This window comes from Nyctereutes procyonoides, unplaced genomic scaffold (genome assembly GCF_905146905.1).
Source record: "Nyctereutes procyonoides isolate TBG_1078 unplaced genomic scaffold, NYPRO_anot_genome, whole genome shotgun sequence".
NCBI classification, from domain to species: Eukaryota; Metazoa; Chordata; class Mammalia; order Carnivora; family Canidae; genus Nyctereutes; species Nyctereutes procyonoides.
Window position 1 is genome coordinate 17106655 of NW_026575133.1, and position 25010 is coordinate 17131664.

Below are 25010 nucleotides of genomic sequence, written 5' to 3' on the forward strand. Positions count from 1 at the left end.
TCCCATTATTACTAGACACTGAATGCTTCTCCACACCTTGTTGGGTCTTAATCAAGCCAACACCTCTATAGATGGTTCCTTCAATAACTCTCTTCCTTAGAGTGTGCTATTCCCTGCTAGGACTCGAATTAACACTCTGCTTATTATTGCTATGCCACTTATCTCCCATATTAGCTTATAAAGTCACTAAGAACAAAGTCTGCGTTTAACTCTTCTTTTATCCCCAATAATGCTTGCTATCCAACTGGTACCAACAAATGCTGAAATAAAATATTCTTTCTTATTAACTGCCTTCAACTTGAACAGAAAATGAAAGTGATAAAAACATTAAAAAATACATACACACACACCCCTCCCAGGGCAAAAGACAAAAGAATGAAATAATGCTAAGGACTGAGTTTTGCCTGATTCCTCAAATTCACAACTTATTCAAAATCCATATGGAACATGTGGTTTTTTTTTTTTCCCTCCAGGACCAGAAATGAAAGATAGTTAATTCTGTTACAATAGAAATTGAAGTACAAATAAATTGAGAAGCAGGGTAGCCCCATTGCTGACCAACAGGAGATCTAAGAAACATAGGGTGCCAGGAGTTGCCTCATACCCTATGCATGAGATGGGCTTGGGGGAAAGAAGCTACTAGGTGGAGTCCCAACTTTTGAGAGTCTCCTTCCTACTTTGTTGTTTCTCTCTCTTTCTATTGTGAGCCACATTGCCACCCCTTCCCTACCTGATCCCGTTGCTCTAATGCCACCCAAGAGGCAACTTGCTCCATCTTTCCAGCCAACTTGCTCCATCTTTCTTCAATCTCACCAGTACTTCCTCCCTAGGAGTCCCCTTTTATTCTCTCTCCTCCTTATGCCCCTCTCATTCCAGGTTTTTGCAAATATCCTAAGTTCCCTTACTCCTTTGTCTATCCGTGGTATCTCTCTGGCAAAAACGAAACAAAACAAAAAATATTAGCCTGAAATAAACCTCACTTCTCAGCTCTCCCATTCTGCTCCTGAACAGCTGAATGCCAATAAAAAAAAAAAAAAAAAAAAAAAAAAACCCACATCAGGCAGAAATCTTGCTAAATTCAAGGTCACCAATTTCAAGAGACTCTTAACACTTTCAGCATCAAAAAATACTTGTAGTGTGGGGAAATACATGAGGAAGAAACTCTGGAGATTCTGAAATGAATGCACTGCATGCAGATAGAGGAGCAAGCAAAGAGACAAAACAAATAGATCAGTGCAGAAGAGACCATATGAGAAGAGTACATTGGAAGCAAAAAGAAGAGAGAATTTCAACAAGGCTTGACTACTATTGCCTCTTGTGAGCAAAATTCTCATTTTTAAAAAAAGATTTTATTTATTTATTTGAGAGAGAGTCAGAGCACATGCACACAAGCAGGGGGAGCGGCAGTGGGAAGGATGAAGCAGGTTCCCCACAGGGTAAGGAGCCCAGTATGGTGGCTTGATCCCAGGACTCTAGGATCATGACCAGAGCCAAAGGCAGATGCTTAACCAACTGAGCCAACCAGGCACCCCCAAAACTCTTATTTTTAAGAGTTGTTGGGTGGCTGTAGAGGAGAGCCTGCCTTGTGCCACCCTGTTGATAACAACTCTGTTATGGATGAAGAAGCAGATCATCTAGAGGCCCTTGGTATGTGCAAGTGTGTTGGAGAAGTCGGGCTTTTGCTTCCTCATCTGGAATCCTCCCTACTTTCCCCAGGAGGGACACACTGAGAGGGTATGGATGGGTGGGAAGCAAAGGAATTGTTTCAACAGCAATGAATGTATGAGGTCAAGGCAGGGCTGACACTGTTCTCAATAAGGAGCATTGTGACTATGAACAAAGGCTAGTGGGATTTTTCTTCATTTGTTTGCTTTCATTTCTTCATGCTAGACAGCTGGAATGCCAGGGGCAGTTCTGTGCCAAGACACAAAAAGGATGAAAGCCCAGGACTTCCCCTAGGACAACAGCTTCCATTTTAGCTTAAGGCAAGCATAAAATCTGCCCTAAGGTAGTCGTTTAGGAACTTCCTGTTGGTTCACATTTCAAACAGATTGTATTTAATTTTCACCTTACCACTCAGAGCTCAGAGTGAACAGGGGTAAGGTCAGGAGACCCAGGGACAGAGTACTCTGCTGAGAACTGAATCAGTGACCACCTGGCTTCCAGTAAGTACTGCTTGGTTTGAATGTCTTAGGTTCTCAAGACTGTGCTAATCTGAAATTTTATTTGAGCAAAATTGCTGTTTTGGGTTCTTGGTTCATAACTGTAAAGTCAGAAGGAAATCGGATCTTTTGGTATCACACTCATCAAACCCCAAATGACATTAAAATAAACAGGTTATAGGCAAGGATATTGGGTACATTCTCCTGAGTGAGATCAAAGAGATAAATCTGAAAGGCTTTTTGTTTGCAGGCAAAAACAAGAAATGCAAGTAGAACTGTGAAAAGGTTTAATTCTTCTTTCTTAAATAGAAGGAAAAGCAAAGCGGTTCAGACGACAACTCTCAGGTTAGAATTCTGTCTCAGCTTCTTTTTAATTATGTGGTCAAAGGCAAATTGCTTAGTATCTCTGATAACCGTTTTCTCATCTGTAAAATGGGTATTATACCATTGAAAAAGTAATGTCAGTTTTATAGTATTCTATGTAAAAATATATGTGAAATCTATATATTTTATAAATATAAATAAATATGAAATTAAATGAGATTTCATATATCATGTATAATTTTGCTTATGTAACATAAGCTTCTGCTTATTTTGCTTACATAAGCAAAATTTATATAATAGGTTTCCTATATAATGGATTTCACATTTATATACATGTACTGGACTCATTATGTATAATATGAAATTAATATATATAATATGAAATATATATCATGTAGGAAACACAGCATTTATATACATGGACAAATGAATCCTGAACAATACGGGGGTTAGGGGTAATGACCCCCCCATGCAGTTGAATATCCACATATAACTTTTGACTCCCCCCAAAACTAACCACAAACAGCTTACTATTAACCGGAAGCCTTCCCCGTAACAGAGTCAGTTAACACATATTTTTGCATGTTAACACATATTCTGTGTGTTATATATAGTATATATATAGTATAAAGGGCCCTTTGCCCCCTCCCGTTTTTCTGGCACTGCCCTGGCACTGGCCTGCTTGATGCTCCCTTCTATTTTGAGAGTCTTACTAGTTCAAGGTAAAAATTGATCACCAGCACTTCCCAGATGTCAAAGATCTCCCCTGCCCTGAGGCCCTTTACCCTGTGGGATCCCCCTTCTCACAGGACCCCACAGAGGTCAAAGGATTGCTGGCACAGCTGCCCAGGAAGGAGCTCTGCCTCTTGGAGTCAATCTCACCCCAGAGCCGGGCAGACACCTGAGGCAGTCTGAGAACAGGGATATGCCCCCTGGTCCTTGCTCTTCAGTTTCCCTCTGGAGAAAGCAAGTTCCTGGCATGGAGAAGGGCTTATCTCAGGCTTCCTTTTGGCTAGTAATGCTTTCTCAGCTGCATTGGGTCCACAGCCTCCTGCCCTCTGGCCTGTTCTTGTCTCTCCTCCTTGGTGCTGTTTCTGGCAGGGACTTTGATGTCAGAGTCACTTATGGAGCAGGAGCAGAGAAAGTCCAGGGAACACGGCTCCTTCTGTCACACTTAAGCAACACCTCGACAGAACTGCCATGTGAACGCAAGTTGCTTGGATGTGTCCTTATTACTGTGGCTACTCTCAGCCTTGGGAGCAGAAAGGAAAGCAGGAGGCTAATAACCCAGTACAGCAACATTCACAGGCACCACCCTAATGCTGCATGATTGTGTCACTCATCAGTGAATCACATTGTTGTTTAAGGACTAACTGGTGTTTAACTCTTCCTTTTGACAGATGAGAACAGACAGCCATAATGGAACCCAAACCTCAGAAGAGTCCAGGTATCCAGGGGGGTATACTCTCCGAAGTAAAAAACTTTATTGAAAATAACCAACAATTCTCACCAAGCTAATCAGGGTACAGAAGACAGTTTAGTGAGGCTAATGGGCGGCATTTCTGGGACAATGACTCTTGGTATGGAGAGTGGCAGGAGCTGTCGGATTTGGTTAATTATTTTGTAAGAGCTCACCTATCTAGAAATTTGACATTTTCTGATTTTCATTAACCAAATGTTCCATCTGTTGCTTGGAGATGGCACTAAAACCCAGAAAAGACTGAAGAGTATTTCATAATTTAGTAAGAAATTCTCACTTGGAAAAATTGCCTATGTTGTTATCATAGAGGTAGCTCGAGCTATATTATTCAAAGGTCCTTGTTCATGTTCATATAGTTCATTGCAGGTGGGTAGTTAGGAAAGCTGAGTTTAGGATGAAATAATTTAGAAATCAAATTATCCAATTCAATTGAAAAATAAGTATTTTGGGGATGCCTCAGTGGCTCAACGGTTGAGCTTCTGCCTTCGGCTCAGGGCATGATCCCGGAGTCCCATATAGGGCTCCTTGCATGGAGCCTGCTTTTCCTGTCTCTGCCTCTCTCTCTCTCTCTCTCTCTCTGCTTCTCTCTGTGTCTCTCATGAATAAGTAGATAAAATCTTTTTTTAAAAAGTATTTTTGAATATCTATTCAAAGCATCTATTATTAGTAAGGCCACTGTGCTTCATATTGCACTAGATATACAGATTAAGTAATAGGGTCATTGCTCTCAGTGAGTTTATAGATTTTGTTGGGAAGTTAAGATCAACACATGTGAGTAGCTCTATTGAGAAGCTAAGATAAGCACAAATAACCAAGTTATGACAGGAATCATGAAATAAGTGTGAAATGTTATGGGAATCTGAGGAAGAGCTTGTAAGTAGTTGTGGGAATCCAGAGAGGCTTTATGAGAAGGCATTTAAACTAGACTCTGAAAGATGCATAGGATTTTAAAAGAGATTGGAAAAGGGCACAACTGAGCAGAAAGGGATGGCATGAACAAAAGCAATGCGTGGGTTAGAGACAGGATGTGTCAGAGGACAATGAGTATAGAAAGTAGAACAGGGAAGTGTAGAGGATGAGGCTGTGGCACTATCCTGTGCCAGACCTTGACCTCATATGGCCAGGAATCCTTGAAGCCTTTTGAGCAGGAGAAAGGTGTCATTAGATTTGCATTTTAGGTTGGTCATACTTTTTGAAATAGCTTTTTGTGGTGAAAATGATATACAATAAACCACATATTTAAAATGTATAATTTGTGGGGATCCCTGGGTGACTCAGAGGTTTAGCACCTGCCTTTGGTCCAGGGTGTGGTCCTGGAGTCCCAGGATCGAGTCCCACATCAGGCTTCCTGCATGGAGCCTGCTTCTCCCTCTGCCTGTGTCTCTGCCTCTCTCTCTGTGTGTGTCTATCATGAATAAATAGATTTTTAAAATCTTTAAAAAATAAATAAAAATAAAATGTATAATTTGATAAGTTTTGATATATGTATATGCCCGGGCAACCAGCACCACAATCAAAAAACGGGCAAATGTATCACTCTCAAAAGTTTTGTGTTACTGATTTACAATTTGATTCCATTATGTTCTGAAAATACACTTGGTAAACCTTCAGTGCTTTCAAATTTATCGAGACGGGTTTTATGGCCCAGAATATGACCTATCTTGGTAAATGTTGCATATGCCCTTGAGAAAGGTGTGCATTCTGCTGTTGTTGAATGTTCTAGAAATATCAATCAGGCCAAGTTTGTTGACAGTGTTGTTCAAGTCCACTATATCTTTATGATTTTCTGCCTACTTTTCTATCAGTTATGAAGAGAGGGATATTGAAATCCCTGACTGTTATTGTGGATTTGTCTATTTCTCTGTGCAGTTCTATCAGTTTTTGCTTCATGTATGCTGAAGCTCTTTTATTAGGTACATAAATCTGTAGCATTTTTATGTCCTCTTGATTAATTGACCCCTTTATCATTATAAAAAGATCTTGGTCCCTGGTAATATGTTTTTTGCTTTGAAATCCATCTCAGTTCCCCTTTCCTATGTTGGAGCCTGGAAACTCTCTCAGGGGAACAGTAGGGCCCACCTTGATTGCTTCCTGTCTTTTAGGGATCAGTGACTTTAAATGTCCATGCTCAGTGTCTTGAAAACCACTATTTTATATATTCTGTTTTGTAAACCTATTCCCTGTTATTCTCTCTTTGCCCCAAGTGCTAGATCAGTCATATTTGTCATTTAGTCTCAGGGGTACGTCAAGGACGGATTTGAAGATGTCAAGACTGGAATTGGGAGGTCAAACTGGACCACCACTGAAACACGGTGGAAACATATAGAGGTTTCAAGTTCATGTGAATTGAAACATACTAAAAATGTTTGAAGGTCTTGAAGGAAGTGCTGGTAAGAATAGAGAAATAGGGATGGATCCTGAAGTATTCAGGAAGTGAAAATAGGCATGATTTAGTAATTGGCCATAAGGCTGATGGAAGGCTAAGAGTTAAGGTGATTCCTTAGCATAAGTTCTGGAGAAAACAATGCCATTGTCATGGTCACAAATACCATCAGGGTTCTTGTGCCCTGGAATTGGTAGTAAGTATGAATACTGGGGACACCCTGGAAGTGCCCAGCCAAGTCAACATCTTCACAGATATTTACTTTATTTAAGATTCTGCTAATTGTAGTGGCACCTGGGTGGCTCAGTCAGTTAAGCTTCTGACTCTTGATTTCAACTCAGGTCATGATCTCAGGATTATGAGATCGAGCTCCACATCTGGCTCCATGCTAGGTGTGGACCCTGCTTGAGATTCTCTCTCCCTCTTCCAGTGGCCCTCCCCGTCTTAAAAAAAAAAAGATTCTGCTAATTGTATACAACGTTATTAGACACACATTTTCATAAAATATCTGCATCTGTTGAACCCTCTAAATTTAATACCACCCAAGAGCCCCTATGTTATAGGCAGATGAGAGACTGGTTTATTCAGCATATGATAAAAGCTAAAATTTCCTCTCTTATTCATAAGAGCTACTCTTCAGTGAGCCCTAGTGGGTGCCAGGCCCAGACCTGAGAGGTTTCCATGCATTAACTCCCTCAGTCCTCACCACAAATCTCTAAGGTCAGTGCTACTGTCTCCATTTTACAGATGAAGAAACAGGGAGATTTAGTGATCCAAGCTGTTCTATAAATACTTGTTCAGTAAATAAATCTGTGATTTATGTCCAAGGCCAAACAATGATTTTAAAGAGGAGCTAGTTGCAATATTGTTGCCTTCTGTTCTTCTTTTCTTTTTCCTTGTGTGTGTGTGTGTGTGTGTGTGTGTGTGTGTGTGTGTGTGTGTGTGTAGGGATGAGGAGTGAGGAGAACTTAGAGTAGTTCCGGAGCAAGGAGAAGGAGGCAAAGTGAGGACAGCTGCCTAAGAATTACTAGATTCTAGGGGCACCTGGGTGTCTCAGTCGGAATTCACCTGGCATGTGATTCTTGATCCCAGGGTCATGAGCGTGAGCCCCACACTGGATGTAGAAATTACTTAAATAAATAAACTTAAAAACATGTTAAGAAGGGGACACCTGGGTGCCTCAGTGGTTACGCATCTGCCTTTGGCTCAGGTCATGATCCTAGGGTCCTGGGTTCCAGCCCCATATCGGGCTCCCTGCTCAGCCAGGCGTCCGCTTCTCCCTATGCCCCTCCCTCTGCCCATGCTCCCTCAATCTCTCTCAATAAAGTCTTAAAAAAACTATTCTAAAAAAAAATGTTAAAAAAAAAGAATTACTAGATAGACTATAGTACAATGTCTCCATTAGCTGTGCTCCCTAATCCTTATTCTGTTTTCACTTAATAAGAAAAGCTCTAACTCTTTAGTAAAGGCTGTCTTTTACCAAACCACGGACAAACTAGAACTACGGCCTGGATGCGAAAGCAAAACCAAGCTGTTTTTTTTTTTTTTTTTTTTTCAAATAAATTTTATCTTAACAACACTGTGCTTTTCTAATTAATGAAAGGAGTGCATATGTCTTAAAGACATTTTTGAAAATACAGGGAAAAAAACTATAAATTTCAATACTTACTGAGAAGCTATTAACATTTTGGAGACCTTATGATTTAATCACTCTGCCACCTGATTTTCAGTAGCAGGTGGTTTTGCTTTTGTTTGCTAAGCCAAGGCAAAGCAGAATTATCTTGCTCCTCTGGCTGGCTCTTCAACAAGGATAGAGACAAACCTTTGCTCACATCTAGAAAGCCAGCAACGGTGCCCCCAGAACTTAGAGCTGCTACATGTCATCTGAAGCAAGGTCCTGGATGTGGATGGATAAGAACACTGTTGGTCATTTGGTTTTCTGTTTTCATGGCCTATCCTATTATAGACGTCCTTTTTCATAACTGAATAATTTGAAGACCTTTCCAGAGGTAAATAGTGTTTTCCAATTGAAGCAGTTCTTTTCCACAATTTACAGGGAACAAACTGAGTCTGTTCACTTTCTTTTATTAGGCAAACGATTTACATTTTATTATGAAAATGAAGTCTGCAAACAAGATTACTTTATTAAATCACCACCTCCTCAGCTTTTCTTCTCCGCTGTAAGTATTCACCATGATTTAACAGGCCTCCCACCAGGCTTATGAACATTTTTTAAATCCTTTCTCTTCCTCTGAGATTTAACTAAGATGCAAAATGGTTTCATTTTTCAGTCTTCTTGGAAAAAGCGGTTTTTCATTCTTTCAAAGAGTGGGGAAAGGAGTCTTCGTCTTTCCTATTACAAAAACCAACATCACCGAGGATCCATTGAAATTGACCGGTGTGTATCCAATCGGGAAAACCGTTTATAACCGTAAATACTAAAAGGTGCATGCAAGTTGAAATCTAAATCATTGACTGGAAGAAACAAAGGCTTCACACTTACAATAGTTGTTGCTGAAAAGAAGCTAAAATGAGGAACGTTTTGAGTAAAACATAGCTAAATACCTATTTTGTATTGTATACTGTAGTTCATAAGTTATTAATTAATAAGCATCTAGTTACAAAAAGTTTCAAGTCACTTAATTTATGGATGAGAGCAGATAAAATCATCATTTCATAAAGCCAAGATGGATTTTTAAAAAAGCATTTAGTTTGGCTTTTTTGTCCTCTCTTTCAGAAATTATGTACAAAAAGAAAATTAGAAAACATGATACTTTGTAGAACAAAGAATCTACATGAAGAATTTCTGAATTAAGTTTGAGGCTGAACAAAATGTTTTCAATCAGTGACAAACCAGATCTAAACTTATCTAAAATTATCAGACAACCTCCAAAATGTCGATTAAGCAGATCTAAATTTTATTCAGTTTGAAACCTAATATAAAACATTAGTTCTCACGTTTAAGTGTTTAATACTCTATGTCTATATCTGAGAAATTCCAGTGTAGAAGTTGGCATAAGTAGCCATGAAAAAATGCAATCTGTAAATAAAATGTTTAAATGCTGCTCTGATGAGGTGATGTCCATCAGAACCACCAACAGGGAATATTTCCTCATTGGCCATGACAGGTAAGTGGTAAGATAGCACAGAATATTTCCCATGCGCACAATAAAAAAAGACAGACAAATAAAACATTTTTTAAAGATTTTTATGTATTTATTCATAAGAGACACACAGAGAGAGGCAGAGACACAGGCAGAGGGAGAAGCAGGCTCCCCAGTGAGCAGGGAGCCCGATGTGGGACTCAATCCCAGGACTCTGGGATCATGCCCTAAGCCAAAGACAGACGCTTAACCACTGAGTCACCCAGGCGTCCTGACAAATAAAACATTTTAAACCAATAAACAATAAACATACTTTGAACAGAAGCCCAGAGCCACATACTGTTCAACACCATCTTGACAGTCTTCATTATTTGTCAAAATACCTTGAAAAGTCACAGTATTCATTTCCTAGGGCAGCCAAAACACCACAACTGGGTATCTTAGGACAACAGAAATAAGGGGGTTTGGGGGACAGGGCACATGATGTCATTAGCACTGGGTATTTTTTTTTTTAAGATTTTATTTATTTATTCAGGATAGACAGAGAGAGAGAGAGAGAGAGAGGCAGAGAGAGAGAGAGAGAGAGAGGCAGAGACACAGGCAGAGGGAGAAGCAGGCTCCATGCCGGGAGCCTGACGTGAGACTCGATCCCGGGTCTCCAGGATCACACTCTGTGCCAAAGGCAGGCACCAAACCAAGCCACCCAGGGATCCCCAGCACTGGGTATTATATAAGACCAGTGAATCACTGACCTCTACCTCTGAAACCAATAATACATTCTATGGTAAGTAATTGAATTTATTTATTTTTAATTTATTTATTCATGAGAGACACACAGAGAGAGGCAGAGACACAGGCAGAGGGAGAAGCAAGCTCCTCGTAGGGAGCCCGTTGTAGGACTTAATCCCAGGACCCTGGGATCACAGCCTGAGCCAAAGGCACACACTCAACCACTGAGCCACCCAGGTGCCCCTTAAGTAATTGAACTTAAATAAAAAATAAATTGAAACAAATTTAAAAACAACAATAGAGATGCGTTGTCTCTCTGTTCTGGAGGCTAGGCATCTGACAGCAGGATGTCACAAGGCCACCCTCCCTCTGAAGCTCTGGGGAAGGTCTATTCCAGGTCTCTCTCCTAACTTCTGGTAGTTCCGGGGCTTGTGGCAGAACCGTAAAGTTCACACAGCCTTCTCCCCGTGTGTGTGTCTCTGCATCCAAACTTTTTATACGGATGCATGTCATACTGGTTTAGGAGGTCAGTATGACCTTGTCTGAGCTAATTACATCTACAATAACCCAGGCCGATTTCCAAATCAGGTCACATACTCATGTACTGGGGTTTGGGGCTTCAATATCCAAACTTTGAGGGGACACAATTCAACCCATAACCCTACCACCATCACCCCAGATGCATCTCATGTAAAAGAACCCAATACACAGAGGCACTTGGGTGGCTCAGTCGGTGAAGCATCCAACTCTTGATTTCAGCTCAGGTCATGATCTCAGGGTCCTGGGATCAAGCTCCCTGCTCAGCAGGGAGTCTGCTTGTCTCCCCCACCCACCCCCTCCACTGTCTACCTCTCCCTCTCTTAAATAAGTAAATAAATCTTAAAAAAAGAAAAAAAAAAACCTAACCCAATACACAGATATCTGCCTAAGCTCCCTGTGTTCGGGAGGGGCAATGCTTATCCCTGAAGGGGTCTGCAGTTTTTAAGGGGGGGGATCCTGGTGCTACCAAAGGTGCCTTAAATGGATCCATTATAGATGATCAGCTGCTTGGCAGAGGCTGAGGTCAGGGGAGGAAGCTGTCAGAGGAGGCAGCGCAAGCTAACACCAAAGTACGAAGAACCTTGATCTGTTGCCGATGAAGCTCAAGGCAGAAAGCTCTCTTTTAACATTGTCATGAAAAGTCAATAGAAAAGAATAAGTGATTTATATAAATTCATTCCAACACCTTCTTCATAAACACATGCGTTCCCCAAAGGGAGGCACACCTGGATAGCTACACAAAAGTGGCGCTGACAGGTTAAGGGGCCCGCTTAAGAACACAAAGGAAATCAGTGTCAAAGCCCAGAGCTCCAAACCCTATGATTATTACTGTTGTTTTCCAGTGTTCTTCCCATTTCCCTGAGCTTTCCTCACAGAGGTGGCGTGAAGATTAATTCCAGTGTGCAAATGTGGAGGTGGTGAGGAGCCAGTGGGTCGTTTAAGCTACTTTGGAAAAAAAAAAAATCTTTATTTCCCTGGTACTTGCTCCCACGGCCTGTTCCAACCTTAATAAAAGAGCCCTTCTCCGGTTCAAAAGGAGCAAAGGTGCTATTGTTGCCACACGCCAGCTGAGAATTTACTCCTATCAACAGGGAGAAGATTAAAGACTGGGTCTCCTTCGTGTCTTCGTTCTGCTGGGATGTGGAAGCAGCACGCCAGGATACAGAGGTGACTCTACATCACTAATGAAATAACAGTGAACACCACCCCTTTCACGAGGACACAATGGCAGCTTTTTCTTTTCCTCCTTAGCAACTGGCCTCAACACAAGGGATAAATAAGTGAGAGAATGTACAGCCTTGTTATTTTTATGATTAAGAGTAGGGGAAAAAATACTTTTGTCATTTTGCAAGACACCTAAAAATACAGACACTTCCAATCTTCATTACTGGGGTTGGAGGAGTGAAAGGTAACTGTGGCATTTTTTCAAGAGTGGCCGAAACTATAGTACTTGCCATGATTGTCATGCAAGGTGCATAACGGCTGCCTTTTGAACCCACTGGTAGACATGCCTTGGCTTCCCTCTCCCTTGGCCTCTGCTTTCATCATAAGCATTGAACAACTTAGAAAATGTGCCAATTCAAATGATTAGAGCCAAGGGGCAGGGTGCAGAGGGACATAGGCTTAAAAAGACAGGTAGAGGGAAACTCAGGGCATCTGCAGGCCCAGCCGAGAGTCCTCAAGGGTTTGGAAATAGGAGAGAGGCATGATCACATCATGTCTTAGTGAGTTCCAGAAGGCTGGCTGGGGGTATAAATGTTAGTGGTAAAAGACTGGAGGCAGGAAGCCCAGCGACGAGGCTGTTGTTGAATTCCAGGTGAGAGATCGATCATGCCCTGACTGCAATATTCCTTTTCCATAAGCAGGAGAAATTCTCATCGGGTGATAAAAGGCCCTCTTCAGACCCCAGCCCTCTCTTTGATCCTTCCAGCACATTAGAGGCTGTCACCAGAGGCTGTCAGACACCAAGAAACAGTCTTCCGGATGTGGTAATCAGACTTGTGTCTACCAATCAGGACGCTTTGCCTGGGGGTCAGCTCATGCTTCAAAATTCTTACGATGTATCTGACACCTTCCTGAGTCCAAAGCACTAAAGAATGATGTTTGGCTCTAGTGTTGATCTTATGTTCAGTCTGTTTCTTATACGGTGAATGAGCCTTCCTGCATGCCCTGCCTACCTCGAGATGTATTCATTCATTCTAGGTGCTTCTTGCATGCATCTGGGCATGTGGGGTGGAGAACTTTCCAGCTAACACAAAGCCTACCTGGCAACCTTGGTTTCACTTTACCGCAGAGGGCACAGATTACTTCTATAAAGAGATTCCTGAAACATCACTTGTTTTCTGCCACACAACCTATACTTCTGGGGTAACATCAAGGTTCTTTTTTCCTTTTTTAAAGATTTTATTTATTTATTCATGGAAGACAGAGGGAGAGAGGCAGAGACACAGGCAGAGGGAGAAGCAGGCTCCCTACAAGGAGCCTGATTGGGACTCGAAACTGGGTCTCCAGGATCACATCCTGGCCTGAAGGTGGCGCTAAACCTCTGAGCCACCCGGGCTGCCCAACATCAAGGTTCTTATTAATTTCCTTCATTTACCCAGATTGATCTTGTTTTTCTCTCTGACTTCATCTTTACTTCTAATGAAATCCATTTGAGGGGGAAAAAAAAGGACATCTGGACCTTGAAGATGACTTGTGATGATACTCTCTGCTCTCTCAGATTTGTAATCTTTCCAAGTTTGGATAAATGGGCCGAGTAGTTGTTTGTTTGGTTGTTTTTTTCCTTCTGCTATGGATACCATCTTGTCCTTTCGAGATGTAACCACTGACTTTCCCTCCTCCCTGGGCCCCCAGCACATCTTAATATGGCATAACCTCCTATTTTATCTAGTTGGGAGCTCTCCAACTATTTTAAAAGCTTTCTGCAGCAGATCGAATTCACCAGGCCAAACACCTCATTTGGTATTTGTAGGAAATGGGTTGCAAAAGAGAACTCTTTTCAGTAAATTATGTCTTGTTTTTCACTCATGATATCCCTTCTGCCTAGAGATAACATGGCTGGTCGTCTTGCCCTTTTTTCACGCTCTGTCTTCGAACTCAGTGCCTTTTCAACCAGTCCCGGTTAAGATTATCGTCTGCCTTGTTGGGGTTTGTTGTTGAAATTAGGTGGGAACCCTTCTTCCTCCCTAGTTCAGCCTGGTCTAGCCTCATGATCTTGGCCCTAGAAAAATGGACACAGTTTAAAGTATTATGTTTTTAAAATCACTTTCCTTCAAGGACTTCTTAGAGCACATTCAAGATCTTGTCAAACCCCCCCTGCTCTAAGGCATTGTTCTTAGAAGAATCAAGTTGTACTTATAACAATTTTCCTGGCATGCAAAGCAGCTGCTTTAGTAGTGTATTTTGTAGCTACTGTGGAGGGAAGGCAGTAACTAGTTGAACCTACATTACCTTGAAGACTATAATTCATACTATCACATGATCAACACCTAGCAAATTGCATTGCTATGGAAACAATAGAAGTATGTGAGCAGAACACAAAAGGGGAATATTGAGCAGGAAGAGGAAAGGTGCGGTGCCTTGACCACGGGCTAATTACCTTCTCAGATGGCACTGAGTGAAAACTAAGTAGGTGGGGGTGGGGGCCTCTGTTCCGGAGCTTCCTGCCTTAGAACACTGCCCCCTACTCCCACCAGAAAGAACCACTTGTTCTGAGTTTCAGATCCCAAGGGTACAGAAAAGCCTGAATGATGGGCTAAATTTTTAAATCATCAAGGTGACCCAGACTCAAGAGGCAAGTTCAAGTTGTGTGGGCTTCTGCATGTAACCTTGGAAGATTCTCTGATTTTCCCAACACAATTAATCTATTACGGCTTTTCCAGAGAGCATGTGGTTTAATTCTGTCCCCTGCAAAAAAGCAAAGAAAGAGAAAAAAAGAAAGGAAAGAAGGAAGAAAAAAGAAAAGAATTAATTCTGTCTCCATCTCCTCATTCAGCATTTAATGGGAAAAAAATCTCCAGGACTCAGACAAGCTCATTTACCACACGACTTCTTGTCAGAAACTACTGAAGATACAGAAGAAGAGAGTTATTATATCAGTCCTCAAAGTATTCTTTCGGAGGTAACCCCTTCCCTCCATTAATCCTTCATTCCTTGCACAAATATTTGCTGGGATCCTGCTGTGTGCTGTTCCTGAGGCGGCGCTAGGCTGGGTTCAGTGGCACAGAGCAATGAATCAGGCCCAGGTGACGTGCTCACAGTGTTGACGCTTGAACAGGAGCCAGCCACCATAGGAGACAGAAAGGGCTCCGCGCTGAAGAGAGATGCTTGTGATATGCGTGGAGGGCATGAGGGAAGGAAGGCAGGCGAGGTGATTTCCAGACAGAAGGCCAGTGAAAACAAAGCTGAAAAACCACTGAAAAAATACTCCCCCCAAAATTAAGTACAGAACTATGCAGTAGAAGTTCAGAGAAGAAGGAGATTGGCAATGGCTGAGGTGGTCAGAGGGGGCTGTGGGGCCTCACAAGGCCAGAGGAGATGGGGCACTCCAGGTGAAGCCAGTAGCATGAAAGCTGGCTCTGGAAGCCCACCATTCACAGGGGAGCAGCAGGAAGACTGGCTTGACAGAAATGGATTTTTCCAATTATGGGTTAATGATTGATCTGTTGGGCAGGCAGTTAAAAGCCCTCAGGGTTTTTGAGCAATCATCCCCCTCCCCCCCCCCAATGACCTAGCTATGAGGGGGCTAGTTGAGAGCCTCCTGGGGCCAATATTTACTAGGACCTTTGCAGCTCCTTGAAGCAACTTGGCTAGCCTGTGAGCAGAGTAGCCTGAGGCCAGTTCTGTGTTTGTGGGAGCCTCTGACCCAGCCAGGTGACATGATTCTACAGTAGCACTGGTTGGGAAAAAGAGTTTATATATATCATGAAGTGCCTAGTGATGGAAAACTAAATAGCAATGTAGTCTGATAAAACACCGTATCGGAAGCATTGGGGGAAACCAGGAGGAGAAAACAGACTTTGCGTTGGAGAACCTCTACCAATTCAGTCTCCAGGAATGAGCACCACTGTTCATCCATTGGTGGATGTACTTACTATTTCAGGGCCCAGCACCATCATGGAAGGGGTAAAAAGGTATCGATTATTGGTAGATTTGCATCCTTACACCTGTTCCTCTTGTCTGTAGTTGGATTCTTTTATTGCTTCCAGTGATTCTGGTGAATCTCCTGAACCTGGTAGTCCAGATCAGTTCGCTGAGAGAACTGAGCATCATTACATGTCAATGAAATCCTGGTAGGTAAAATTGCCATGTTCTTTTTTTTTTTTTCCTAATGATTCTTTTTTAATTAATTAATTAATTAATTAATTGGAAGAGAGAGAGAGTTCTAGCAAGGGGGAGAGGCAGAGGGAGAAGCAGACTCCCCACTGAGCAGGGAGACCAACTCAGGGCTTGATCGCAGGACCCTGGGATCGTGACCTGATCCAAAGACAGCTGCTGAACTGACTGAGCCACCCTGGCACCCCTAAAATTGCCATCTTCTTAAAATTGATTTTAGCTAATGCACTTTTATAGAACAATTACTGTTGATATATTAATATAAAGAAGCATTACCATAGACCAAGTTCAACACATTATTCCATAATTCCAACACAAAAAGAAGTGAGAATGGTTTCTCCACCCACTGAGAGCCATTTAGTGACTTCCTCAGGCCATATTCTGTCCCCCTGGGAACTTATTTTCTATTCTGAATTTATGTCTCACGCTCTCACTTCTGCCTTCCATGCCCTCCCACTGTAAAGGGTTATTTTGCCTCCATATCCATTTCAGAAGGAAAGTTTGTTGAATTTGATTCTGTGATTCTGAGGGTTGGGCACATACTTGAAGACCTTGTTAGTTTTCTTTTCTTAAGATTTTATTTATTTATTCATAAGAGACACAGAGAGAGAGACAGAGACAGAGAGAGAGAGAGAGAGAGAGAGGCAGAGACACAGGCAGAGGGAAAAGCAGGCTCTGCACAAGGAGCCTGACGTGGGACTTGATCCCAGATCTCCAGGATCAGGCCCTGGGCTGAAGGCGGTGTTAAACCGCTGAGCCACCCAGGCTGCCCACTTGTTAGTTTTCACATGACTCCTAATTACCGAAATCTGATTCACACACCATAGGAAGTTGAAAACAGACATGCTGAAGGAGGGTTATTGTATTAACTTCTTATACACTAGTTTTTTCAGAGAGACATCCCACGAGTCTGCTGATAACAAAGAGGAATCCCAGGCCCTTCCAGAGATCCAGAATGAGAGGCTTCACTTGCAAGAACAGGGCTCACAAAAGGACTCTTGTCTTCCACCTGCCAATATGGAAGCACAAACCACAAATGACAGAAAGGAGCTGGCCTCACTTACTGTTGTGCAATTATCTATACTAATCAAGTAAAGTTCTAATTTCTAAAACTTTCTGGGCCCTTAGAGCAAGGCAGCCTTCCTTTTTTTTTTACTAAGAGTTTGAATTTTAAAGTAGTTCCTAAAAATCTCCAAGTCAGCCAACATTTTGACCAGCTTCCCTTTCTCTCTGATGTGGTGTCCAAGGACAGTGAGTAACGGAGCTGGAAGCAAAGTGGTCCCCTGGGCTGTGGGTAGCATTTTCAAATAGTTCTAAAAGTTCTCCCTTGGCTAGTCTTTCAGGCCCTGGAACTTTGGATCACACCGAACTAGGTAGCATGTCACCCAACGTCTACCATTAAAATTATGGGCACATAAATTGCATGAGGTTTGGATATAGAATAGGAGGGGGACATGTAGGTTTTAAGTGATGCCAAGATGAAATTGTTCTCCATTTTAACTCTTTCCAGGGTCTTCTTCTATGGAATCATTTCTATGGAGAAATGAGCAGATGGATGTGATATATAATCAACTTAGTCCATTTCTAAAAAAAAAAAAAAAAAAAAAAAAACAGTCCATTTCTTACACCACTGTCTGCCATCCACTACCACATTCCAAGAGGGGTGGGAGGGCATTAATGAGTAACAAATTCATAGTCTCCAAATTTGGGGGACAATCTTAAACTGGAAAATACCATCTTAGGTGTAGGAGGCCAAAGTATACTCAGAAAGTACAGTTTAGAGCCAGAGACAGTTTCCTGATGTGCCTTTCATATTTTATCTCATAGTAACATCCCTGATGAAGACCAAGTGGAGAAACTAAATGTGTTCCTTTCTCCTTCTGACATCATCAATTATCTCACTCTCACAGAAGCTGCAGGACGGATATGGTAGGTTGGAGATCTGAGGATTCTTGATTATAAGTGGGGTTGGAAGATAGGGAGATGGCAATTATATCTTGAAACTCTGTATGTGGCAAAACAGAGAGCTTGGACTGTGGTGTTGCTGTGATCACCAGAGGTCTTTGGTTGAGGAAGAAATAAGGGTGTTGCTGTTGGAGCTGGGAAGTGGGTTGCAGATAGGAGGACCCACAAGTACAGTCAGCAGCAAGTGTCTGATTCTTTGAAGGTAAGGAAAAGCAGGAAGGAATAGGTATGGCCCAAGGAAATCATTCCCAATCAATGAGCAGTGATTATCTAGTAAATGAATGACGTTAATGAAGTCAACAAGGATATAAGATCTAAAAGAAGAGGATGGACCAAGGTCAAAGACTTCCAGATACCAGTTGGTCAAGGACAGATACAAAAGAGAGAATTTTCTTAAAATCAGCACTGTTTACGTAATTGTACATCATTTTTAAAACTTTGCAATTTATTTTGGTGGAAGATTGCATTTTTACAAGGCAAGAAAGCCCTTTAATGTAAAGGGATGACAAGTTATATATATAAGAGGGCAGGAAACACCGTCTTCCACTTTGCCAAATTCCCTATTCTCTCAGAGGCTCAATTAATACTTGACTGAGACTGTAGACTTCTCTGTACCTGAGCTTGCCCATTCATGAGTTCATTTATTTTTCATTAGATAGTCATTGTATAATCATCATGTGCTCACTCTCAATAAATACTTATTAAACACCTTCTGTTTACTTGGAATTATATAGCTGTAAAAATTTTTTTTGAAGGTAGCACTAGATTTCTGGGGTCTCATAGCCTGGCAAAAAAGACAGTCACATAAACAAGCAAATATAAAACGCATGTTATTGAAATATACAATAAGTGGATGTTCCCACCATGCAATAGAAGTCCAGGGGAAGGGGAGAGTAATGAGAGAAAGTGGAGGTGGGAGTTTGTCGGCCTCAGATAGGGTGCAACATGGCTGAAGACGCTGATGATGATAATGAGGGAACCCCAATCTGTGTCCTGTGAGCAGTCTCACACTTGCATTGAATGCTGTGTCCCATTGCAGTGTGGCTCAGTGGCAAGGTCCCCCGCGCCTGGGATGTATATTTTCTCATGGCGATCACCTCTTGGCCGTGAATGACCTGAAACCCCAGGGCCTGGACGAGGCCTCCTTATTTCTCAGCCGGTCTGTCAAGAAGGAGGTGAGTCTTGCTGACCAGCCCCGGCTGGGAATAAGATCAAAGTCTTGGGTGGGATCTGAACCGTATACATAAATACATGTAAGTCACACAATGTTATTTTAGAGACTTTTCAAAATTCTTTCACATATAGCAGTATCTGGAGAGGGCCCCCAGGTAGGAGACTAACCATCAGGATCCAAGACCTCAGACACAGCATGAAGATGGCAGAAGGAACTTGCAAGGGAATCGCATTGGCTCAGGGTTTGTGTTTCCTCTCCTCTAGCCAATTTGTGCCTTGGCTTTCTCTTCTGCAAAATTGGGAGTAAGGATAATACTCTTTGGAGAATTAAGTGTGATAATATCTGTCACATGCTTACAAATGGGACTGGCACCCACTAGGTGCTCCATAGCATTACTGCTTTTACTTCTCCAACTATTGGCTGGGGAATGTTGGCCAGGGTCACCTTTTTTACTCTTTAGACACCTCATCTGAGAAATGGGCCTCACTGTACCTCCCTCACAGTTATTGTAAGAATTAAACAAAATGTGTGAGTACGTATTAACGATGTATGTTTTCAAAGGCCTAGCCATGGCTCTGCCTATGAGTAGGGTCTCTGTGGGGCAGATTCCTTCCCTGGCCTATGTTTATTTCTAACATGCCACATGACCTTAGGAAAATCACTTTATCCTTTGGGCTTTGGCTTTTTTTTTTTTCTACAGTAAGATGGTTTTCTTTTCTTTAATTTTTAAGATTTTATTTATTTATTTTACAGAGAGGGCATGCACACAAGCAGGGGGAGGGGCAAAGGAAAAGGCACAGTTAGACTCCCTGCTGAGCTGGGAGCACAATGTGGGGCTGGATCCCAGGACCATGGGCTCAGGACCTAAACTGAAGGCAGATGCTTAACCAACTGAGCCACCTGGGCACCTGGTAGTTGGTTTTCAAACCGTGTTTCCCGGGCTTGTAAGAGAACAAGGAGTTGAGGAAGAGATGAGGAAGGGGAAAACATGAAAGACTTCAATGAAAAAAATCTATATGGGGATCCCTGGGTGGCTCAGCGGTTTGGCGCCTGCCTTTGGCCCAGGGCGCAATCCTGGAGTCCCAGGATCGAGTCCCGCGTCGGGCTCCCGGCATGGAGCCTGCTTCTCCCTCCTCCTCTGCCTCTCTCTCTCTCTCTCATAAATAAATAAATAAATATTTAAAGAAAAAGAAAACAATCTATATTTATCATGTATCTGTTTTCTATGTTGGCTCTGTTAGCTCTCCTTGAAGAAATGTTTCCTTTGCTTAAAATTCCTAAAAACCACTCTGTTAGGTCTCTCAAATTTCTTCCAGCTCTGAGAGTTTATGAATCTATAGGTGTTATCTCTTCTGCATTACACAATAATCTCATTGGTTAAACAAATGGTGTTATCCATATTACTAAGTGGGAAAAGCCAGCAAGGATGAATGAATTTCTAAGGAATATAACTAGTTAGTGGCAAAGCAAGGACTCACTCCTTCATCCAGTCACTTATTCACCATTTATTGAATATCTCGTGTATGCTGGATCCTGGGCTAAGTCCTAGAGCAAAATAAATGGCTTCAGCTGAAGTTTGAGGAGCTCACACCTTATGAATCAAACAGGCATGTCATGTGCTAGTTACTATACAGTGTGTGCCCTAAGATGTGAACAGAGGGCCACAGCACCAGAAAGAAAAAAAGGAGTGAATCTATTTGAGGAAGGCCAGAAAAGTGTCTTGGAGAAGGGTAGTGTCTGTCTTGGGTTTTGAAGACCGAGTAGGAGTTTGGAAAAGAACTAGGTTTCATGGGCTCAGTCCAACAATCAGGTGACTATAAAAACTTTCCTCTGCCAGAAACTCACACTGGGGCCAAGGGTTCAATAGAATCTTCTGAAAGTTACCAAACTACTCCCACCCAAAGATCCAACCATCAGCTCTGAAGTCAAAACATGGATTTTTGCCCGGGAGCAAATCCAGGAACTCCGCCTGGGCATCACTGACTGCTGTTTATCAAGACTGCCTTTCTAGACTGCGGAGTCACTTGCATGGGAGGGAATGACAGTCTTTCTCCTGTGCTGATTCCACCTACCCCTTTCTACTGGATCACAATCAGATGCTATGGAGAAAGATGGGGTGTTTGCCAACATGGTTATCTGGCAGGTCAAAAACTTCTACTTTCCCACTCTACCATTACTGACTATTGTTTATGTTAAAATGGATATCCAGTTCTTTTTAAAAATCCAAATAGCTGATTTAAAAGAAAGTTGGAAGAAGGGAATTGTGGAACCAAAGGAGGGGCAGCCAAGGGCCCCTGTTGTTTTAGAGCATTTGGAGCAATCAGATCTACCTTCCCTCCTGTTGGGCTACAGTTGAGAGGCAAGGAGTTTGGCTTGGGGATGGAATAGGGACACCGAGAGGAGGCCATGTGAGGTTTTAAAAGGAGGAGGAGAAGGGGTTTGTATTTAAAAAAAAAAAAAGGTGGAGGGGCATCTGGGTGGCTCAGTGGTTGAACATCTCCCTTTGGCTCAGGGTGTGATCCTGGGGTCCTGGGATTGAGTCCCACATCAAGCTCCCCTCAGGGGGCCAGCTTCTCCCTCTGCCTATGTCTCTGCCTTTCTCTGTCTCTCGTGAATAAATAAATAAAATCTCAAAAAAAAAAAAAAAAAAGGAGGAAATGCTAGATTACAAGAGACACATCAAACCTCAGTTTTCCCCCAATCTTTTCAGGGGCTGGTTTTGTATGGTTTCATCTGTATTTTCTATTTCAAGAGGCTTTTGTTTCCTGGTGCAACTGGGCCCATCAGGCATCATCGGTGCTTTCTGGAATCTACCAAAAAGACTCAGGCCAGTGACCACCCAGGGAATAAAAATCTTTCACCTGAATATACAGCTCATCCTGGCTTCCTCTGACCTAGATATTGTGGTTCATCATAGGATTTTTCTTCAAAGCCAGCTTCAAAGGGTGTTAATGAGGACAGCCTAAGAACAAACAATCCTATGGATAATCTTTAGTCATTTGATTTCCTTCTTATTTGTATTTTAGAAAATAAAACTCACCATTGGCCGGATCCCAAATTCAGAGAAATTCCATGCTGTGGCCTGCATGTGTCCCTTAAAATACGAACCCTTAAAACCGGTTAAGTCTGGACCAGAGAGGACACTGAAGAGGACTCCAGCCATTAAAAAGAATCAGCATAAAGGAACTGGAGAGTAGCATGCTAGGACCCACCACAGAGGAGCAAGGATGGGCCCTGGACTCTGCAGAGGCTCCACCTCACACCTCTGTGTGAGATGAGGCGAGTCAGCACACCTCTCTGATTTTCTGCATCCGTATCTAATAGTGGGAATAACTCACCTCTCTGGCTGTTGCATCAGGGATGTTGAGAGAGCCAAGGGGGAGAATGACTATGGAACACAGAGGAAATGTAAGGCCTTTTTATCTCAGACTTTGTCCCACACACCACAGACATTGGGTAAGTCCCTCATCTAAAATGCATTGTGTGTTCTATGAAGTTGTGGTCCACACAATCCCTTCTTTGTTAGGGAACATAGAGTTGGAAGTGCTCATTCCAGGAAGACAAGATTCCCAAGAGAAGTGATACCGTATCAGCCCTCCCAAACACTTCCCACTACTTGTCATGCCCATGGAGCAAAATGCTGAGTGGCCTCTTGGACTCAGTAATTATCTTGTTTTCTTAAAGGCCCAGTAACTATTCTAGAAGTCAAGGCAGTAGGTCATCTGCAGCAAAGATCTGTTTTCTCTATGAGTAATTAAGGCAACGACTTAGCGCTTCTACGTTTGAAAGGTCTTAACCTATTGATTCATTAATTAATTGATCCTACGAGGCCAAAAACATCAAATCTTTTCTCATATGCAGAAAAACAAAGGTAGAGAGTGAAAGGACTAATCAAATATGGGAAAGCTGGAGCATAAGGAAGCTTCAGAAAATATATCTTACCATGTTGTCATTTTGTGCAGGAAGACGTCAAGGCTCCAAATGTTTAATAAAACAAGCAAAACAGAAACAGATTCATTAATACAGAGAACAAAGTGGTGGTTGCCAGAGAGGAGGGGATGGGGGCACAAGCAAAGAAAGAGAAGGAGATTAAATGGTACAAACTTCCAGTTATAAAATAAGTACATCTCAGGGATGAAAAATACAGTTTGGGGAATAAAGTCAATAATACTTTAGTGACATTGTATGGTGACTGCACTTACCGTGTTGAGCAGAGCATGACGTATGGAATTGCTGGATCACTCTGTTGTGCCATAGTATGTCAAAAAATAACAGTAATAATAATAAGATATTTCTTCTGTGGTTCCCAGTTTCGTAGCTGTTTAGTGGCAGAACCAAGAATTTAAAACCAGCTCTGAGAAACAGATATCTTGATCCTCACTTTGTATTTGGACTTAGGTTTGAAAAGACCTTCAGCAGATAGAAGCCACATTCAAATAAAGATCTGTTATCCAGATTGTCTAAAGATTCTTACCTACTGTTTCTTTTTTTAAGCTAGACTGAAGAATCTGGTTTTTCCTTTGTTTTATTAAAATGTAATTGACATATAGCATTGTATCAGGTCAAGATGCACAACCATAATGATCTGATGTGGGCATATTCATCTACTGTTTCTGCTTCCAGAAATTTGTCCTACTGTGTGAGTAATGTGTACTCACACAACACATCGTTTTTTTTCGTATTTTCACGTTCTCTGGAGCATTGTTTGTAATAAAAAAAATTATTCGGGGATTGCTGAATTATGAGGATTTCGTGTAATTGGATGGATCCTCTGCAGATGTTAGATGTTCTACATGTGCGGACATGGAAAAAAATGTTCACAATATAGTAAGAATGAAAAAAGCAAGTTGCAGAATCGTAGGTGTGACATTGCCCTTTTTTGCAAAAATAAATTACCGGTGTGTACATATACATATGCATGTATACAAAATTTCCACAACCCTAATAAGACAGCAATGCCTACCCCATCAGGTTGTCTTGAGGTTTAAATGGGTGATGTATGTACAGCACCTGGTCCACTGCCTGATATGCAGTGAGTACTCAAGTTTGGTTATGCAGCTCCTGCTTTGATAATGCTATTTTTTCAGTAAGAATCATCTCTGAGAAGTAGGACCAAGGTTGGCCATGTGGGGGAGGCATTTCTGTTATGTTCGAATTTTTCTTTCTTTCTTTCTTTCTTTCTTTCTTTCTTTCTTTCTTTCTTTTTTTTTTTTTTTTTGCAAAGAGACTGTCACTTTTATTTAAGAAAAAAATACAAGTGTGGAAAATAAATAAATTTTATATATTTATATAAATATAGACTTCTATAAATGTATATTTGTTATATAAATATATATCTTATATATTTATATTTGTTTATATTTATATATTATTTATATTTATTACATAAATGTAAATATAAGCAAATATATTTTAAATAAATGTGTACATGAATATATAAAATTTATATAAATATATACATATATATATTTAATTTTTGTAAGTAAGAAACCAAGCCACCTCAGTAAAGGAAATGCAAAACCATCAATATAAAACTGTTCAGCACCAACAATGTGGGTGGATACACTGCTTTGAAGCCCGAAGGTCTTTCCCTTGTTTGGCTCAGAAGTCTACACTGTAATGCTAATAAAAGCTAAAATTAGGTAGATGGACAGACCTTAGCCACCAGGCCTTAAGCCCCTCATGGGATGAGCTAAAGCCTCACCCAGCTCATAGAATTCCTGGCGCCCAGCCTCTTCTCAGTACTCCAGAGTGAGGCGGTGAGCCAGCTTCCAGCCCTCTCTCCCTCCCTAATCATCTGCTGCAGCTGAAT

The 25010-nt window shown here is 41.7% G+C and overlaps 1 protein-coding gene across 1 annotated transcript; it reads left to right on the plus strand.

Moving 5' to 3' along the window:
- The first annotated feature begins 2097 nt into the window (after positions 1–2097).
- PLEKHS1 (pleckstrin homology domain containing S1) lies at positions 2098–23822 on the plus strand. The gene is made up of 13 exons (XM_055300126.1): positions 2098–2165; positions 3887–3933; positions 8441–8529; positions 8641–8747; positions 9343–9477; positions 11814–11889; positions 12588–12710; positions 14720–14845; positions 15910–16016; positions 16944–17150; positions 17887–17988; positions 19064–19199; positions 22225–23822. Exons 2-13 carry the CDS (start codon positions 3906–3908, stop codon positions 22393–22395), a joined length of 1407 nt encoding a protein of 468 aa, XP_055156101.1. The 5' UTR covers positions 2098–2165; positions 3887–3905; the 3' UTR covers positions 22396–23822.
- Positions 23823–25010: the final 1188 nt, after the last annotated feature.